This window comes from Lepidochelys kempii, chromosome 3 (genome assembly GCF_965140265.1).
Source record: "Lepidochelys kempii isolate rLepKem1 chromosome 3, rLepKem1.hap2, whole genome shotgun sequence".
In the NCBI taxonomy this organism is placed as follows: Eukaryota; Metazoa; Chordata; order Testudines; family Cheloniidae; genus Lepidochelys; species Lepidochelys kempii.
This window is the reverse complement of record NC_133258.1, coordinates 39417284-39437696: the sequence shown is the minus strand read 5'-3', so window position 1 is coordinate 39437696 and position 20413 is coordinate 39417284. Positions and strand designations below refer to the sequence as shown.

The 20413-nt window shown below is 40.5% G+C and overlaps 1 protein-coding gene across 3 annotated transcripts in view; it reads left to right on the top strand.

Annotated features, from left to right (window-relative positions):
- ERICH1 (glutamate rich 1) overlaps window positions 1-13439 on the top strand; it is a 109503-nt gene extending 96064 nt beyond the window's left edge. For all 3 annotated transcript variants that reach the window (XM_073336183.1, XM_073336185.1, XM_073336184.1), the window contains 3 exons: window positions 2929-3123; window positions 10817-10997; window positions 12187-13439. In XM_073336183.1, the coding sequence (XP_073192284.1) occupies window positions 2929-3123; window positions 10817-10890 (269 nt within the window). In that variant the 3' untranslated portion in view covers window positions 10891-10997; window positions 12187-13439. The remainder of the gene's footprint in view (window positions 1-2928; window positions 3124-10816; window positions 10998-12186) is intronic.
- The last annotated feature ends 6974 nt before the right edge of the window (window positions 13440-20413 follow it).

Here is a 20413-nt window from a genome sequence, read left to right as displayed (position 1 = left end):
AATAAACATGGGGGAAATAGTCAACTGCTGGAAATGGCCCATCTTGATTATCACTACAAAAGGGGTTTGTTTTTTGTTTTAGTTTTTGTTTTTCTCTCTCCTACCGGTAATAGCTCATCTTAACTGATCACTCTCGTTATAGTGTGTATGATAACACCCATTGTTTCATGTTCTCTGTGTGTGTGTGTGTGTGTTTGTGTGTGTGTGTGTGTGTGGATATCTCTCTAGATAGATAGATAGATATCTATCTTCCTACTGTATTTTCCACTGCATGCATCCGATGAAGTGGGGTTTAGCCCATGAAAGCTTATGCTCAGATAAATTTGTTAGTCTCTAAGGTGCCACAAGTACCACTGTTCTTGATTCATTTGTGATGTACAGGGAGAGCTACAATGACTTGCCAACTCACCAGTCACCCAGAGAAAATGGGGAAGCAGTAGGAGCTTTACTGGAGGACCTAAGGATCTTGTGGATGAGATGCATAACTCAGGTTTTAGTAACCTGTGGCAATTAAAGATGCTGTAGCACCCTTCAAAAGACTATCAAGGTGTTAGATCTGATGTCCTATTATATTCTAATTCAGGTGACTGGGATCAGGCACATCCCTATTGTTTCAAGTGGACAATATTATTTTCTTGTCCTATTAAAGTATTGTTCTATGGAGCTTCTGTCATGAATCCACTTCAGAAGTAACTAGTGATGAGTGAAGTGATTTTAATTATGGGTGAAGTGATTCCCTGTGCATATTCTAAAGCAATTTAGTATAATGAAGAATGGAACATGCTTTGTAAGTGCAAAATACTGTTGTTTACATTGTTGGGATCCAGAACATAGCTTTAAAACTAGGACATGTAATGTCACCTTTTCACAACTCACAGCTTTGACATTCCTGGTGGAACTATGTGGAGAATTTTAAATAGTTTGCCTGCATATAAAGTGTCTATTGTAAGCCAAAGCTGTTGGACCCCAGTCTCATAAAATTCACCTTTAAGGTATAGAACATCTTTGAAAAATGACTGTAAAAATGGCATTTGGGGAATTCATATTTATTTTTTCCTCAATGATTTTCAGATAAAATTTGTTCAGATTACATGTAAAAAGATGTCTACTCTATCTCAGGTCTGTATGTCTTCACTAGCAACGTTAAAGCACTGCTGTAGCAACGCTTTAACGTGGCTGTGTAGTCGTGGCACCAGCACTAGGAGAGAGATCTGCTCACATTATAAAAAACCCACCTCCATGAAGGGAATAGCTGCCAGTGCTGGGAGTGTGGCTCCCAGCACTGGTACACTGTCTACACTGCTACTTTACAGCACTGAAACTTGCAGCGCTCAGGGGGGTGTTTTTTCACACCCCTGAGTAAGAAATTTGCAGCGCTGTAAAGTGGCAGCATAGACCAGGCCTAAGCCTGTTATATGAAAGACAAACACCGTTTTTCAGGTTCATATATTGTCATCAGTAATAAAGATTTTGCAATTAGAATTTATGACTAAATTACGCTCTTGTTTAAATCAGTGTAAATCAAAAGTAATTCAACTGACCTTAATGGAGTTACTCTAGAATTACACTGTTGTAATTAGGAGTGTATCTAAATTTGAGCAGGGAGTTGTGATTCACAGTTCATGTAGACCTGTGTACCCACCCAGACACCTTAGATACATACTCGGGAAGCTAGCTCAAGCTGCTACCTATGGTACCCCAGTTACACTGTTATTTTCAGCATGCTAGCTCGAGCAGAGCTACTGCAGGTATATCTACACAAGCTGAGACACTCACCTCCCAGCTCAAATGTACCCTGAGAGTAGAATTTGACTCTTAGTTAACAATTCATTGAGCCAGAATGGAATCCTGTTCACTTTCCCATAGTTGTGTTGACTGCACAGTTCTAACAAAAAGTATTCAGACTGTCAGTTTCCAAAATAGGCAAAGCTAAATTCTGTCAGTGATTGACAGATTGGCCCTAACTCCAAAACTGTAGCGCAGACAGTAAACCCAACATGGACCTGGTTATTCACAAAAGAGAAATTGTCAGGCAAAAGCAAATCTATGTTATGGATTAGATGTCGCATCTACATATCACGGTATGACTGACTTGCCTGTTAGACAAATGGGGGTTTATATATAGATCTGAAATTATGCTGTTTGCTTTTATCACAATCTTTCTCATTGGGTACCCCACTTCCCTCCCCATTTTTAGATAAAATTGGAAGCCACTGCTTTCAGCATGATTTACCAATGACCACGTTGCATTATACCTTTATATTTCTGTTAGAAAGATTAATTAGGAGGAATCTAAACACATCACTTAAAAATGTTTTTATTAGAAAAGCTAACTTTAAAGAAAGCCTGTCTTGAGGGGGTTATAGGGACAAACCATTCAAAGGTACTGGCATTGGAGAAGTTAGGAGAAGCAACAGCACAGTATGAGAAATCATAGTTTCCTTTCTAGTTTTATTGTATGCTATAATATATATTTTCAAAGCATAAATATTAATATACAGGAATAAGTTGATCAGTTGTCTCCCAAAAAGCTTTACAGCAGACCCTCTCTCTGTATATGTATATCCATAAAAATATGTGCGTGGTACTGTACACAGACACTTGCTTTGACTATAGTACAGTTTTTTCCTTAGTCCTTCCTACTTTATCATAAATCACAATTTGTTTTTATTAGAAAAGCTAGGTAGCGAGTTTAGATTCCTCACAATTCATTGGTAGTCCTATTGGCGTCGTCTTTACTTTTCATATTCAGCATCTTCCTACCCATCATGTTAAGAAGAAACAGGCTGCATGTCAGTACAACATGGTATTGGTTTTAAGGAAGTGTAAATAAAAAGGAAGGAAATGTATTTTAAAAGTAAAGGTAATTAACAAATTTTCAATAAACATGGAGAAAGTTCCTAAATTTATTTGGCTTTCTTTGTTCAGCTAAATCAAAATGCCTGGATTCAGCTATAAGTTCAGCAACTGTCCAAGAGATTTTACAACATCTTGAATCTCACAGCATGGCTTCCTCAGATGTGACACTTCTACATCAGATGAAATCCCTTGTACTTTTGCAGGATATTGAGAGATTGAAGGGCATTTTGGAACAATTCCAAGAACATTCCATGATGCTGCCAGGTATGTGCAGTTTACTCATCATACTGCTGATGTTCTTCTCAACATTTAGAAATGTTCAAATATTCAAATTTGTCATGATTCTCATACAGGGACAAAACAGTAACTAAATAACTACACAATGGTGAAAGTAAGATTATTACTAGATTATGAAAGCATCGTTCTTCACGGGGAAGACATTAATTTGCCTTTTTGTCGGGGGGAAGAGTTGTGACTGATATGAAACCACAATAGTGACTCGTACTGTAAGGTGCTGAGTGTCCTCAGCTCTCAAAGAAGTTAGTGAGAGGTGAAGGCTCTCAGAATTGCATAGGAAGAGATCAGCTATTTGAATAGGTTTAGTCCCTGTTTCTTCTCAATGCTTAGAATAAGAAACCAGTATTGTGAACTATACTTATACCATTGTGTATAGTGCTTTAAAGAATCTTGAAAAGTAATGAGTAAGATAGTGGTAGTTGTGACCTATCAAGGTACAATTCAGATGAATGAGTAGTTGTGTCATCCCTGCCATTTAACCTGGGGTGTCCTTTCCAGTGTCTTGCTGCTGTAGCCGCCAACCTAGACTGCTCACAAACAGCCTCCAGCATGGAACTCAATCCCAGCTATGTCTGTGTGTGCTGCAGACAGCCAAGCACACCTTTGATTCTTATCAGTCTTAAAAATTACCACAGGATGACACCAACACAGTCCTACTCCCAGATTTCCCCCCAGAAATGTGTCCTGTACTGCACAGTCCTCTCCTGGACAATGCAAATATATTAAGTCCGTTACTCATTTTAGGAAATAATATGCACACAATTTGTTACCCCAAATGGAGTTACCCAGATGCTTCAGCTTGAACACACTGGATGAGATAAACCAATAAAACAAGTTTATTAACTACAAAGAAAGAAGTAGTTACAACAAAAATAGAGATAAAAAGCTTACTGGTACCTAACTTAACTTTAATTTGAATCTAATATAGTTTGTTTTCTCACTACGTGTTTCAGCAGTCTTACAGGCCAAACTCTTTAGGTCAAGACCCTGCTCCCAGAGTCCAATGGCTGCTTCCTTTGTCTCTTCAGATGTAGTGAATAAGATGGGCCAGCAGAGAGAGGGGTCCCTTGTAGTGTTTTTCCTTCCCTTTTATAGTTTCAGTTCCCCTCTTGGAAAACATTTCCAGCTGAGACGCAGGAGACAAAGGGTCTATGTGGAAAGATATTCCCTGCTGGGTATTTTTCACCTGTTTGAACTTCCTTTGTTTTCCCTCCCTGTTCGATGACTCTCTTCACTGCTTAAATGCAAATTAAGGGAGGCATACATTCCTTCCTTTGTCTAGGCCAGACCTGACTTCTGCCTGGGCAGGGCTGTGGGGTTTGGAACATATGTTAACAACATCATACAGGGGAATCTTATAACCTCACACACAATGTTGCCACACATATTTTACCAGGACAGTACTGACCAGCAAAGTATGAATTTTCAAATGATACTTTACAAGGCATACTTTATACAAAGATTATTACAATAGAGCAGAGGTTCCCAACCTATTTATCATTGTGGGCAGCATATGCCGCTCTTTGTGTTATGTGGGCCACATCCACACCGTATAAAAATACTACCTTTATGGCCCTGAGGATGTCATATGGGCCACAGCTGTGTGCCGATTGGGCCACAGTTGGCCCATAGGCCGCGGGTTGAGAACCACTGCAATAGAGTTTAGGTTATGAATACAGGGCTGTATTCTGTTCCAGTAGTGCAGTAACTGAGTAAGTGAAGACAGTAGCCGTTAGATACCTGACAGTAATTCATAGAGGACTGGGCATTAGAACCTACTATAATTTTATGTGATGGTAACACCACAAGGCCCCAGTAGGGTTTTGTGCATCATTTTGCTGTTCAGACCCAGAAGAGAGAGAATCTCTGTCCTGAAGGGTTTACAGTCTGAGGCTATTAACCAGAACTCAGTTATTATTCCCTACTCTTTCAAAAAGTACATTTGAAATTTTTCAATACTTGAAGACCTGGTGCATTGGCAGTGCATCTGCATGTGGAATAAAATGCATGTGTACAGTAAATGTAAAGAATCATCCCTCACTGTGATCACAGGTGAACTGCTTAAAGTTGGAGCTGGAATTTTAGGGCCAGATTCTGCTACCCTTAAGTACGTTGTGTATCCCACTGATTTCAGAGTAAATACTCTCAAAGCAAAATACAACTCAGCATTAATAGGGGTAACAGAATTGGGCCTTTAACAAAAGGCCTAATTCATCTTCCATTAAGTCAATGAGAAGTGAGAGTTGAGTCATGTGCAAAGTCATTATAGTCACTGTGCGCATGACCCGGAACCCATTGAAGTGAATGGAAATCTTTCAGCTGGCTTCAGTGGGCTTTTGGATCAGACTCACCTTTTTTCTCTCTCTCTCTTTTTGGTAAAACACAACTGTTGAATAGAATAAGGAAAAGAAAACAAATTAACTTTGAAAAATCCACTCAGAAAATATAAAATAAGCATTCACAGCAGAGCTGCCCTTTGAAATAAGTATTTTTCCTCTTTTAGAAGACTGAAAACATCCCTGTTGGTGTACAGCCTTATTTATTCTCCCAGTTGATTTTCTCCTCATGTCTTTAGTCACTCCTAGTTCAGTTCTACTGTCACTCACACCTATTTTCCACTGGTCAATACAATCAAATTTCTATTCCTCACGTACACCAGTGTAAGAGAAGAATCCAGCCTTCTGTATTTTAAGTGTTGTTATTTAAAGGTCTGCTCTATACTAACTTACCTCAGCAGAGGTAATCACTTTTTAACTTTATTTTTTGAAATCTCAAAGAGCTACAATGTAATGGTAAGAAATTACTTCCGACATAATTTTTTAATTATGTATTTATTTTTCTACCTTTTTAATTAATAAACTTTTTTCTTTCATAGTCCAAAAAACCCCAGATTTAATCTACAATAGAAAGCTGATAAAAGCAGACAACCTTCCTTGTAGCTGTTACAGAAGTTCGCTGCCTCAGCAAACTCCAGCTGCTCATTACAGAAACACAATTCAGGGCTATTCAAAAAGATAAAACATAGAGTACTTCTTAGTAACCGCAATATTTCCCAAACATGAGATCTAAATTCCATCAGGACTTGCTCATATGATTCTCTTGCCTTTGTTTCTAGAGTGTGGGGTTTTTTTTGGTTTTTTTTGGTTTGTTTTTTTTTTACTGGGCTGTGATGCCCTAGAATAAAGGGTAATTCCTCATTAACTTGATGAAAAGAAAACAGTTTTTATTAGTATTAGCAAAGAGGCTTATTTTTGCAAAACAAACCCATTTTTTTCTCTTGTGCTTCAAGAAGCAATAAGTTAACAAAAGAACCCCTTTTCCCTGTGGTTATGATTCAGTGCAAGACACCTGGGTCAAATGGCTAATAATTTGTGGGGGGTATTTTTCCCTTAATGAAGGATGTTGCAGTGGGGAGTCATGAAGAAGAATGAATAAAAGTCTTTACGCGGACCCTCTCCTTATACATAATAATGTATCTTCCTCATCTCTGAACTTTATAATGGTGTTATGCTCTACCCTGTTATAAAAAGATAATTGAATAAAGCATTTATCTGGAATTCTCTCCACACCTCCCAGAACAATACTGTGATTGGGAGGTATTGTTCAGTAGACAGAAGAAAGAAAAAAGAAAAGAAGAAAAAGGAAATTTACATTTTATTTTAAGTTCTTAGTTCCTATTCTTTGGCAGAGCATGCAATGGTGGTGGTGGAGATGTCCGGAAGAAGAGGTGGGAAACACATCAGAGTTGCAGGCAGAGGACATGGCAGAGACTGCTTAGGACAGTGAAACTGTAGAGATGCGCACTTCAAGCTGTCATTCTCTCTCTGGCCCTTAGGACTTCGTACCAAGTGAGGAAACGTACCTGAAAAGAGACGGGGAAATCCAGGACGCCTATGATAATGTGGTGCACTCTAACCAATATAGAGGTGGTCCCCTAGCTCACTCCAGAACCAGAGGAAGGGGATTGGGGAGGCAGACTGAGGGAGTTGGATGGTTTCCACCTCAGTAATCACCCCAAAGTTAGAGGTGATCAAAAATTTTCATTTTTAAAAATAAGATTAAAAAATGGCAATTTTTCTAAAAATATTTTTGTTCATTTTCAAAATTTAAAAAATTGTGAAAATGTTTGCAAGGAAAACCTAACATTTTTCACTTCTTTTGAATTTTTTCACAAAAAACGTGTACTATTTTCTATCCCAGTGGTCTCCAAACTTTTTGGATCACGCACCCCCAGGTCCAGCTCTAGGGAAGCACCAAAAAAAAAAAAAAAAAGAGTTACTGCCGGCGTGCTGCCGAAGACAGAGCGGGGACAGCTGAGCTGCGGCCGAAGAATCAAAGGTCCGGGAGCGCTGCTGCCATCGTGCCGGCAGCACTCCTCCTGCCGCGCACCCCCTGGGGTGCACGCACCCCACTTTGGAGACCCCTATTCTAGCCCTCTCTACCCAAAATCTTCCATACACCTGAAGAGGGTAGGGATAGGGGTCAAATATAAAGGAATCTCTCATAGAAGTTTCACTCACCTCTTCCAGAAAGTGTGGGAAACAGAATGCTGCTTGTGAGTCTACGTTGGAGGGGAGGTTGAGCTGCTTCATGTCACCTTATTGTGCATGAGACAAAAAATGGTCTGTGACTAGAAGATAAAGCTTTTATATGCTGTTGGGAATTACAAATTTTAGAATGAGTGATTCTTAGTCCTAATTCTGAGTGTGTGTTAAGAGCATAGGTAATTATCCAGTAGAAAAATAATGTCATTATTCCCTGATATATGACCTCTTCAGTTTCTACTCATTAGCTCCCTTCCCTTGTCTGTTAACATTTTCTCTTTGTTGGCGAATATCAAGTCTAAAATAGACTCCTCTCTTGTTGCCTAGGAAATTATCACTCACTAAAGAGCTGAAAGCTACTTTTTGCTGGTTTTCTTGGAGAGATGTCCTCTAAAAATATTTCATTTGTGTTTTGCAGGCCAGGAAAAGTAATAGTTATGCTGCACCTAGGTACAGTACATGTGCCTTCAAATTAATACATATGCCTCAAGTTATTCAAAATAACATTTTTGCAGATTATTCATACAAAAGGAAATAAAATAGGAAAGCTGCATTAAAATGACTTTATAGAGCATCTTAAATGTGATAGGTATATCTACGGTACTCATTGCTGTGCTATCAAAAATATAGTTAAAATAGACGGGAATCTCTGTGTTAAGGCTGAAGCTCTGGCCATACTGTGCTTTTATATAGCTGCACATTGCTTAGCACAAGCTCAGTTGATATGGAGGTAGATATTACCACATCCGAGGTAGAAGCCAAATTTGAACAGCTTAATGGGACTAAATCAGGGGGGCCCAGATAGTCTTCATCCAAGAATATTTAAGGAACTGGCATATTAAATTGCAAGCCCATTAGCAAAAATTTTTAATGAATCTGTAAACTCAGGGGTTGTACTGTATGACTGGAGAATTGCTAACATAGTTCCTATTTTTAAGAAAGGGGAAAAAAGTGATCCGGGTAACTACAGGCCTGTCAGTTTGACATCTGTAGTATGCACAGGGTTGGAAAAAAATTTTGAAGGGGAAAGTAGTTAAAGGTCAATGGTAAATGGGACAAAATACAACATGGATTTACAAAAGGTAGATTGTGTCAAACCAACCTGATTTCCTTCTTTGAGAAGGTAACAGATATTTTAGACAAAGGAAACGCAGTGGATCTAATTTACCTCGATTTCAGTAAGGCATTTGATATGGTTCCACATGGGGAATTATTAGCTACATTGGAAAATATGGGGATCAATATGAAAATTGAAAGGTGGATAAGGAACTGGTTAAAGGGGAGACTACAATGGATCACACTGAAAGGTGAACTGTGTCAGGCTGGAAGGAGGTTACTAGTGGAGTTCCTCAGGGATCGGTTTTGGGACCAATCTTTTTTATTACTGACCTTGGCACAAAAAGTGGGAATGCACTAATAAAGTTTGCGGATGACACGAAGCTGGGAGGTATTGCCAATACAGAGAAGGACTGGGATATCATACATGAAGATCTGGATGACCTTGTAAACTGGAGTAATAGTAATAGGATGAAATTTAGTAGTGAAAAGTGCAACGTGATGCATTTAGGGATTAATAACAAGAATTTTTGTTATAAACTGGGGACACATCACTTGGAAGTAACAGAGGAGGAGAAGGACCTCGGAGTATTGGTTGATCACAGGATGACTATGAGCCGTCAATGTGATATGGCTGTGCAAAAAGCTAATGCAGTCTTGGGATTCATCAGGCAAGGTATTTCCAATAGAGATAAGGAGGTGTTAGTACCGTTACACAAGGCACTGGTGAGACCTCACCTGGAATACTGTGTGCAGTTCTGGTCTCCCAGGTTTAAGAAAGACGAATTCAGACTGGAACAGGTACAGAGAAGGGCTACTAGGATGATCTGAGGAATGGAAAACCTGTCTTATGGAAGGAGACTCAAAGAGCTTGGCTTGTTTAACCTAAGCAAAAGAAGGCTATGGGGAGATATGATTGCTCTCTATAAATATATCAGAGGGATAAATACCACGGAGAGAGAAGAATTATTTCATCTCAGTACCAATGTGGACACAAGAACAAATGGATTAAACTGGCCATCAGGAAGTTTAGACTTGAAATTAGACCAAGGTTTCTAACAATCAGAGGAGTAAAGTTCTGGAACAGCCTTCCAAGGGAAGCAGTGGTGGCAAAAGACCAACTGGCTTCAAGACTAAGCTTGATAAGTTTATGGAAGGGATGATATGATCGGATAGCCTAATTTTGGCAATTAATTGATCTTCAGCCATTAGCGGTAGATATGCCCAATGGCCTGTGATGATATGTTAGATGGGGTGGAATCTGAGTTACTACAGAGAATTCTTTCCTGGGTGTCTGGCTGGTGAGTCTTGCCCACATGCTCAGGGTTTAGCTGATCGCCATATTTGGGATCGGGAAGGAATTTTCCTCCAGGGCAGATTGGCAGAGGCCCTGGGTGTTTTTCGCCTTCCTCTGCAGCGTGGGGCACGGGTCACTTGCTGCACCTCGAAGTCTTTAAACCACAATTTGAGGACTTCAGTAGCTAAGATATAGGTTAGAGATTTGTTACAGGAGTGGGTGGGTGAGATTCTGTGGCCTGCGTTGTGTAGGAGGTCAGATTAGACGATCATAATGGTCCCTTCTGACCTTAGTCTATGATTCTATGAGTTGGGGCTCTGAATGCAGCTGAAATATAAATAATAATAAATAAAGGGTAGGTGAAATCACTCTCCATTCAGAGAATACCTAAGGAAATGATGCAGATCACAGACTGTTTCAGCCTCAACTATACACTTGTGGTTGTGTCATTTTAATCCACTTTTCAATGTTGTTGATTACGAAATAATTCAGTGGTTGCACTAAACAGTATAAGGCCAGAGTCAGCCCTGGTACAAGCAACTAATCTATGAAGAGTCACGCTTGCTTATTCCAGAAATGAATTTGGTCTGTCGTCTTCAAATTTATATTGGTGTCTCAAGCTCCAAGGGTTTTTTTTTTTTCTTAAATGGTAATGTCAGATGAAAACATATGTTTATAAAGCTTTTTTTTTAACCTTCAGGTATTTGATTGCTGAAAAATACCACAAATATATTTCAGGAAGAATTTGTTTTCTTCTTTTCAGATCATGCCAAGATCATCTCTTCTCTATTCCACTACTGGATTACAGATATCCTTCCTGGGAAGAACAGGAAATAAAGCATGTGTGTGTGTCCATCTGTGCAGAGTTAAAATTTAATATACCAACTGTAAACTGAATAGCGAATGTTCAGAAATAGCAGCGTACATGCTGTATATTCAGCAAGGTAAATGAAGTATTTTTCATATCATTGACTGTCCTCCAAAAGATAATGAGCAATATAAAAGTACTTTGATTTTGTATTTTGGTTGGTTGGGAACATCTTACATGTGGACATGCATCAACCAAATCATTTAACATAGAGCCTGAATCGGCAGTTGGATCTGTGCAAACAGATGCATCTTTTTGCGGGATTAGGGACATATGGGATGGTTTCTAGGTGTTCAAAGATTCAAGAGGTACATTAAACTTAAATGTTTATTGGTAATTTCTTTCTAGAAAATGTGCTTCTTAGCCATTATTGTTTGCAGAGTGTCAGAATGTATTCTAGGTGGAATTTATAGCACCACCTGTTGGTAAGGTAGCTCAACACTTCCCATATAAGACCTTTTTTTTTAGTTGCATTTAATTTTGCCAAACTTTAATCACTTGAGCTGAAATTTTCCATGCTGGGTGACCTGCCGCAGGCTGACTTTTTTGGAAAGTTCAGCCACAACAGTTCTGCTGTTTTTGAGAAAGACAAGAAGGAAAATAAAGTTGTTTTTAAAACTCTGAGAACATCTCCTTTCTAGCCATGCTTTTTTATTAAACATTTAAATAATTTTAAATTACATATATATTTATAAATTTATTTTTAAAAAATTCTGATTATCTTTTCTTTAGAAAGCTCTAATAAGTTCCTCCATGCACTGTAGCAGGGACCTGAAATTTGGCAAGGGCTGGCGTTTGTGTCAGGGATGTGTCTCTCGGGTCGTTGTGAAAATCTGTCCAAATTTGTCAAAGTTATAAACCTTTGAAATATTGCAGTTCGCAATGCTCGGTAGAGATTTGCTAGAGTTTAATAGCTACCATCTCCAAAGATTCCATCTCCTCACAGTTCCTGTGTGTGACTGGACTGTGCAGGCTCCCTCCAGCCCAGAGCTACAGAGTGAAGTCTGACTTTCCCTATAGTGGCTACTCCGGGCAAGAGTGGATCTGGGCACCAGAAGTGAGCTCAGGGAACCTGTCTCTCCTGTGCCGTTAATAACCCCCATATTGGCACCAAGGCTTGGAGTGAAGAGGTAAACCGGGACCCAACATAAGGAATATGAAGGGATGAGACTAGGACTTACCAGTGCAACTTTCATAATGCATATGCATAAGGGGGCTGAATGAAAGTCTTTAATTACATGATCACATCCTATTTTTTTCCACAGGATCCCATCTTATTCAGTGCACAGGATGGACCACTCTGGGGATCGATCAATGTGGTTTTGCAGAAGTGGGAAGGTGTGCAGTGAAGGAAGCAGGGTATTGTTGGAAGAGAAAGGATTGTCTCCTGGTTAAGGCAGCTGAATGCTGCCCTGAAGATCTGAATTTTATGACTGCCTCTGCCACAGAGTTCTTATGCTAGGCAAGTCGCTTAAATCAAACTTTTCACAGGTGGTCACTAATTTTGTTCTTCTTTTTCTGTTTACCTGACTTGAGAGGCTGGGGTCTGTTTTGCAGAAATGTTGAGCACTCACAGCTGCAAACATCTGCAAAGCTACTTCATTGTCCTCCTTCAAATCCTTCAATAAAATTCTTCTTTCCTGTGAGGCCTACAAACTTGACAGTTTATTATGCTGACCAAAATTATCTCATAGTTTCCTTGTACTCCCCTGTCGGTCTGTCTGCTCCATTGATTGACTCTTGTCGTATACTTACATTGTAAGCTCTTTTGGGCAGGGCCGTTCTTTTCTCTGTTTGCACAGTACCTAGCACAATGGAGTACAGGTCCATGACTGGAACTCCTAAGCTCTACTGCAATACATATAATGATGGTGATAAGTGAAGTCAGTGGGAGCTATGCTTTGAATATATAAAGTGCTATACAATGCTAAACTCCTTGAAAAGTCAAGCACTGGGTATCTCAGATTGGGAACACAAAATCAGTTGACACTTCTGACCTTGATTTCTTGTGCCTCCGTTCCCCACGCCTTCACATCACAAGGGTGTTGCGAACATTTGTGAATGTTTGTGAAGTAGTTGGATGCTATAGTGAGGAGCACCACAGAAAAGCCCATGAGGAAATTAATAATTTATTTTTTCAGAGCAGGGTTTGAATAGTGTGCAGAAAATAAGGCATTGCACCGCACAGTGAAAAACTAGGAGAAAACAAAATATTGAATAGCTGCTTATTAAGTGAGCACTGTCCATCCTGTGCACTGAATGAGGCAGGAATCCTAAGCACAGCATACTTGTGTTCATGGAATTAAAAACTATATAATAAAGAACGTGCACAAAGGGTCCAAATTAAGGTTGCATGAGCCAGCAGCTTTAATTTGGCTGCTTGCACTTTGGCAGCACACAGGAAAGGAGAATTAGTCAGTGCTGCTGGCAGCACACCTCAGGCATGTTGGGACTGGATGGGATGTGGTCCATGGTTCCTATCCATTTACTAACATGCTGTTGCTGGTAAGATGGGCCCGTTACAGTGTAAGAGGATGGAGAGCACTGAGTGATTGGAAGAGAGTGAGATGTATAATAGAAATAGTTTCATATCCATTCCTCCCAGCTCTGGGACCTATTTTATTGAATTGTTCCAGATGGAAGAACATTGTATTAATAATGGTAGAACATTGATCAATGTATTTGATCTTCCACAAACATCTTCTTTCTCTATACTGTAATATTAGTTCATTTTTAATTAATCAACATTTAGGTGGATTAGACAGTTTTGTCCTCATGCAGTTAGGATTGGAATGGAAAAGGTGCTGTCCAAGTAGGAAATGACCGCAACGAGCCAATAGTGAAAGGCTGTGTTGAGTATGATAGAATTCTACAGTTGGAAACTCTAAACCATGTCTTGTAATAATATTTCCGTTTTAATGCTTGGTCTGTTCCCTCACCATAAAAAGGATTTGATCATGTGCAGTATTCATTTAAAACAGTGCAGCTCAATTTTAAGTTGCTGCATACTTAAAGGGGCCAGACTCTGATACCCTCACTCACAAGGAAGAACATTTTACTCCATGTGTAATCTCAATGACTTCTGTGGGACTAGTCGCAGAGTAAATTGCTACTCAGTGTGAACAAGGCTATTGGAAGTTGGACCAATAAAAGATATTACCTCATCTACTTTGTCTCTCTCCTTTTTGTTTGACAGTTTGAATTCTAACCCTTAATCCAGAGGTCCCCAAACTGTGGAGAGCCCCCAAGTAATGTTTGGAGGGGTACAGCTGGGGCCCAATCCAGCTCCTCTCATGGCTCCGGCCCCATACCCTGGGTCCCAGCTGCTGGCCAAGGCTCCACTCCCAGCCCTACCCCTTCCTCCAGTTATGGGCCCAGGGTCAGACCCCTTACCCTGTCCATGTCCCCCCCTCCCAGAGCCATATCCCTGCTCCCATCCCTGATTTGAGGGGGATGCAGACAGGGGTAAGGAGGGGCATGAGGTATAAAGTTTGGGGACCACTGCCTTAATCCATTTTAATTAACTGAGTTGCTGGTTTGGTGTTTTGTCTCTTTTTCAGCCATGACGAGCTCCATTTAAACATTGGCATATTAGAATAGAATTAGGACAAAGGGAATATTTCACTCCTCTCCACAATTTTTGTAAATACTCATTAATTAATAAGATTCATTAACTGGTTATCCCTTGTAGTAAAATGCCTTATGTTCCATTCCTCCTCTTCACTTCCAGAAATTCCCAAATGTTTGCTGATTGCTTCTTCAAGAGGCTCCACATTCACCATACACAGTGATGGTGATAGTGGACAGCATTAATCCTTTTGTCTTTTTTTTTTAAGAGACTGATTGTTAGAAAGTGGGAAAGTTCTTGTGTCCCACTTTTTAAAGACTGTTTTGTTGGCATAGCAGAAATTGCTTCATGTGAGCATCTTAACTTTTGTCATTTGTCATGAATAATTTCATGCAGTAGGGAAGAATTTCTATCTAAAGGAAAACACAAATATATATAAGATTGTTAAGGAAATAGTGACAACTGAGAGATGTTGTTGGTTATTCAAAGTTTGTTGTTCTTCTGTACAATTTGTAATAGTATTTTGAAGCCATTTATTTAAAAATTGAAATGTACCTTTGGGTTACACACTACGATACAAGGATATTGTCTTGTAAACTGTCTAGTCCCAAAAATCATGATAAGAAGTTCCTCATTCAAAAAAAAAAGTATTTAATATGAATTAGAAGTGGGGAGAAGATTGTGTTTAATCTCTTAATTTGTTTTCACTGTAGCCACTGTAAAATCCGTGCATTTTGTGCAAAAAAGTCAAGTACTGCAAACAAAACAAGCCTAAGAAACATTTAATGGTTTAGCCAGTTGCGGTCAATGGTGATTGATATTTTTATACATGATGTGCAATATGAGATCAAACACTAATCAAACCTGCTGCTGTTAAACTAACTGGGATTATAAACACAGTTGAGGATAAAATAAAACTGCAGGAGATCTTGGAGAGTTATGAAATTTGGGCCAGTTTCAATCAGATAAAGTTCTCTGTGGATAAATGCAAGGTTATAAGTGTATATTTGTGTATGAGTGTATGCAGTAATGCCATACTAAAATATAAGATGGAAGAAAACTGGTTTAAGAGCAGCGTTGCAGAATGAGACTCAGGAGTAATAAATGTGAGTGGACAGCCAGACCATGTGGGTAAATAAAGCAAGCCCTGTTTTTTTAGTAATACGACCGGGGTAACTAATATAAGTGTCATTTTCTTCATAGTTTCCATTTTAACATCCTGTTTTTAGTTCTCAAAACTTACCAAAATTTTGACTTTTCAGGTTGAAATTTTCCAGGCTTGTGGTCACTGCCCAATTAAATTAAAAAGTGAGAAATTCAAAACCAGTAAAAGGAGTACTTTTTCACACATTAAACAGATTAAACTGTGGAACTCCCTGCTACAGGAAATCACTGATGCCAAGAATCTAACATGATTCAAAAAGGGATTGAACATTTATATGGATAACAAGGATATGCAAAGTGATCATTATTAATGGTAAATTTTGGATGAGACATTAGACCTTATGCTCTGTTAGTTTAGCATAAGGGGGGCAGATTACCCCATCTCTGCCTGTGTTAGGGTTTTTAGCATTCTTTCTGTGAAGTATCTGGCCACTGTCAGAGACAGAATACTAGATTAGATGTACCTTGGGTCTGGTCCCAAATTATAAGTGTTTTTAGGTGGGTTTTTTGTTTTTAAGTTTTAGCAAAAAGAGTTTATCTGTTTAGAATTCTGAGGAGAGTTGAGGGGTATACTTTCCCCTTTATTTTAAATACATCAAAAATCCTGGAACGTTTATTGAAACAGCCCTATAACCAACATTGCTGAATTATGAAAACTGAAAATTGGAATAATCATAGTCCTCATTGAGCAGAAGTGCCTTGTATTGGTTAAATTCTGAATTCATTAAGTCATGAACTTTTCAAAGATGCATGCTGTGCATGTGCAGTACATTTTACATTGGACTTCCTTGCTAAGTTGGTAAGGAGCACAAGTGGGAGCCTTGAAATCATGCATCTTATAAGCTGCTTAGCTCCTAAGGAGTATAAGACAGAGACTTTCACCTCTGGTATGCAAGAGAGGGACAGTGTCCTAAGATATGGAGGGGAGAGGTGTTCCAGCTTCTTCGAGCCAGATAGTTTCAGCAAACATTTGCTATTGTCAATTTTTTGCAAGCCCCCAGAACTTCAAAGCCTGGGAGAGGTAAGTTTTACTTTGTTTTTCTCTTAAAAGCCCCCCTAGGAAATGCCAAAGAAAAATCAAGAGAATATTAAGGACCAAATAGTGAGTGGCCCACACATGGCTGTGCAGGATCTTCAAGGTGTGCAAGAAGAGCTGTTCGCAATTAGAGCTGGTTTGAACATTTTCAGCAAAATTTCATTTAGCCAAAATATACTATTTTGTCAAAGCTGAAAAGTTTCATGGAGACATGTCAGTTTCAAAAAGTTTTCCTGGGGAAAAGGGGGAGAGACTTTCATGATGTATAGACTGATGGTTATGGCACTGGTCTGGAATGTGGGAGAATCAAGTTCAAATCCTTGCTCTGAGTGATCTGGGATGAAAAACAATGCTTTTAATCAGACAGCAGACTCTTGATTCGAGTATCCTAACCACCAGGCCACAAACCAGCCTTCCACGTTTATCAAATCGAAAAGCTCAGGTGATTCTTCCAGTAGTGTCCCTATAGGTACTCTACTGTAGGTGTATTCGTGTCCCTGGACCTCAGATCGGAGATTTTAGATAACTGTGTCTGTTTGACTCACACATGTGCTCTCCCAGTCTCTTGCTCTGCCCTCAGTTCCTTTTCAACTGCCTTTGGCCTGAGAGAGAGCCTTAGCAAATCCCATTAACAGAGTTTCTTAGTGTTTTCTTGTTTGTTTCCTTCAGTATTAGATGTAGTAATAGAGCTTCCGTTAGTTAGTCTTAATACTGCCTTCTTTTCATTTCTCTCCCCCCTTCAAAAAAATGACTTTACTTGTAGAATAGTTATTGTCCAAGCCTAAGTTAGTTCTCCTTAGTTTCTTCCCATTCAGGTTGTGAACCCTAAAAGGGTATGCCCAACTCCCCTAGATTTAAACGTTGCCTCTCCAGTGAAGAAACCTTTCCTATCAGCAATGGCCATTCCCACTGCATTCATTGCCTTGGAGAGTCACTCATGTCTCAGAAGTGCACATTTTGCCTCAAACTAAAATTGAGAGTTGGAAAGAACCATGGGCAAAAATTAAGACTGCTCATGATGGAAAGCTCACTCCGACCAGCCTCCAACCCTGGACTCAGGACCCACTGTACAGTGATCCATGACAAGGCCAATTCTGTCAACATCATGGGCTAAGTACTCTCTGATGACTTCAAAGAGGAAATCCTTTGATTTCTCTCAGTCTCAAACAGGCAACAAGTTGCCTGAATAGGGAATCAGCCAAGAGAAAGAGACCCTGACAAGGTCGACTACCCAACCCACCACTTGGTACCCATGAAGCTGCAGGATCCTCAGGTACCACTACCACTGCTAAGCCCAAAGATCCTAAGGGCCAGGCTTGGGTAAATTGGTACTGGCAGGGGAAAGAAGCAGCAAAGAATGGTGGTCTAGTTCCTCTAAAGTGGCACTGACAGAGTCTTCTAGAGTCTCAGTCATGAGTACTTCAGCCCCGCAGAAGTCTAGGACAACATCTGCTGGTCATTTGTTGGAGTACAAAAGACCTCCGGTACCGTTGATTCTGTACACTTCAACAGTTCTTATTCAGCCAGCCTCAGCGGTACCGCCAGCTGTGCTGGTATCACAGGGATTTTGGTTCCCTAAAGACTTGATGATCTCAGAGATGCCTGAATCATCTTTGCTAGGCACCAACTTGACCATGGTACCAGTTACGTCCTATTCCCCTGACTTACATGCGGTGCTGAGACAATCTCCTCCACCATCCATGACTGCTCTACCCCATTAAGTGACAATAAAGAGCATGATGAGGATGACCTATATTAAGTGTCTGGAAAGCTCTCCATTACAACACCATGGATCTAGCCACCTAGAAACTGATGCACCTTCAGTTTACTATCAGGGGAGACATGGCCCACACAGTTGGTATGGACACCCGTGGATGCCATCACGCCTGCCCTTTGTACCACCTCACTGGTCATACTGGGATCCATGAGTGGCATATAGACACCAATTCTTGAGGACCTCTAGGGTTACCCAAAGGGATAAAGGAAGGTGAACTCCCTCAGCTTCATTAGCCAGATCCCCTGATCCTGAAGTGGAGATCTTTGGGGAACAGGAGGAGAGGCTAGACAAGGAGGCTACTCCTGCAACCCACATTTCTTCTTCTTCTTCTCCTGATGAAGCTGTTATGCTTCCTCTACCAACTACAGCAGACAACTTGAAACAGTTCCAAGACCTCTTTTAAGAGAGTAGAAGATTCACTATAAATCCCGCTTGAAGAAATCAGAGTCACAGCACAAACTGCTTGACATCTTATAGATGTTGTCCTCAGCCAGAATTTCGCTCCCCATCAATGAGGCCTCGTCACCCAGCAAAAACTATATGGCAGACCCAGCCACAATACCCACAAACAGGTGGACAAAAAATATTATATGTCCTCTAAAGACATGGAGTTTTATTTTCTCAGCCATCCCCAAATTCCCTGGTTTTCAATGCTTTTAACTAATATGGCAGACAGCAGCACGCTAAAATGACAGCATACAACAAAGACTGGAAATGACTGGATTTATTTGAATGGAAATCATATTCATCAGCAACCCTACAATTTAGGATCGCTGGTTACCAAGCCCTCATGGCAATTACTGTAAGTTAAATGCCTTTATTGAACATATCAGATCAAAGAGCAGTTTCAGGTGATTATTGTTGAGAGCTCCATGCAAGGACAGCATTACAGGCATCTCTGGATGCTGCTGGTACAGCTGCTTGTTCCATCTTGACAGCAGTGGTCATGAGGAGAGCTTCTTCACTTCATCTCTCCAGCTTTCCGAAGGACGTATAAGCCACAGTGGAGGACCTCCTGAGGGATCAAAATTATTTACAAAAAGAATCACATCACAGCCTTCTACATCCAAGCAACAATTTGAATGTGCTGGTCGAGGCCCCGAGTTACCACCTGCAATTTCATTTGCTGCAACAACCCAGACATCTCCACCCATTCGGCAACCGCCTTATTCCTTTTCATCAAAACTGGGAGTGTATAACCACAGACAAGTGGGTATTAGAGATCATCTCCAAGGAATATTCAATCTACTTTACCTTCCTCCCTGTATCCACCCCCCCTTCAGGGACCTTTCTCATGAGCACTTTTTACATGAGGGAAACAAACCACCTCCTTAAACTAGGAACTATAGAACCAGTTCCCACACAACACAGAGGGAAGGTGTAACAGGGTGGGGGAACCCCGTCCAGTGCAGGCCGAATCTGTTCCATCCCCCTTAGGGTGTAGGGGCGGGACGTAAGTATCCCACGTTTATGCCTCTGTAGCCAAAGTCAGTGTTTTCACCCCTGTTAGCATGGCAATATGGCCTAGTGGCCAAAGTCAATATATTCGCCCTTATTAGTAGGGCAGCAAGGCCTAGGGACCCAAGTCAATAAATTTGCCCCAGTCAGCCGGGCAGTAAGGCCTAGTGGTCAACAGCAATAGATTCTCCCCAGTCAGCAGGCAGCAAGGCGTAGTGGCCAAGTGGCCCCAGTCAGGAAAGGGGGGGCCGCCATTCACAATGGGGGGGGGTAGCAGCCTGGGTAAAGGAGCCTGGGCCCTCTCTCTCCACTGGGCCACAGCCCAGGGCCCTGGTAGTAGTAAGAGCACGTGCCAATGAGTCAGCGGGGATCTAACCGAAATATGCTGACTCAAAGTTCCAGTTTACTAACCGGGCCATGACCTATTTCCCCTGGGCTGCTTCGTACCATGGTTCCTGCTTCTGTGGTCTAGGCATTTCTGCTGTCTCC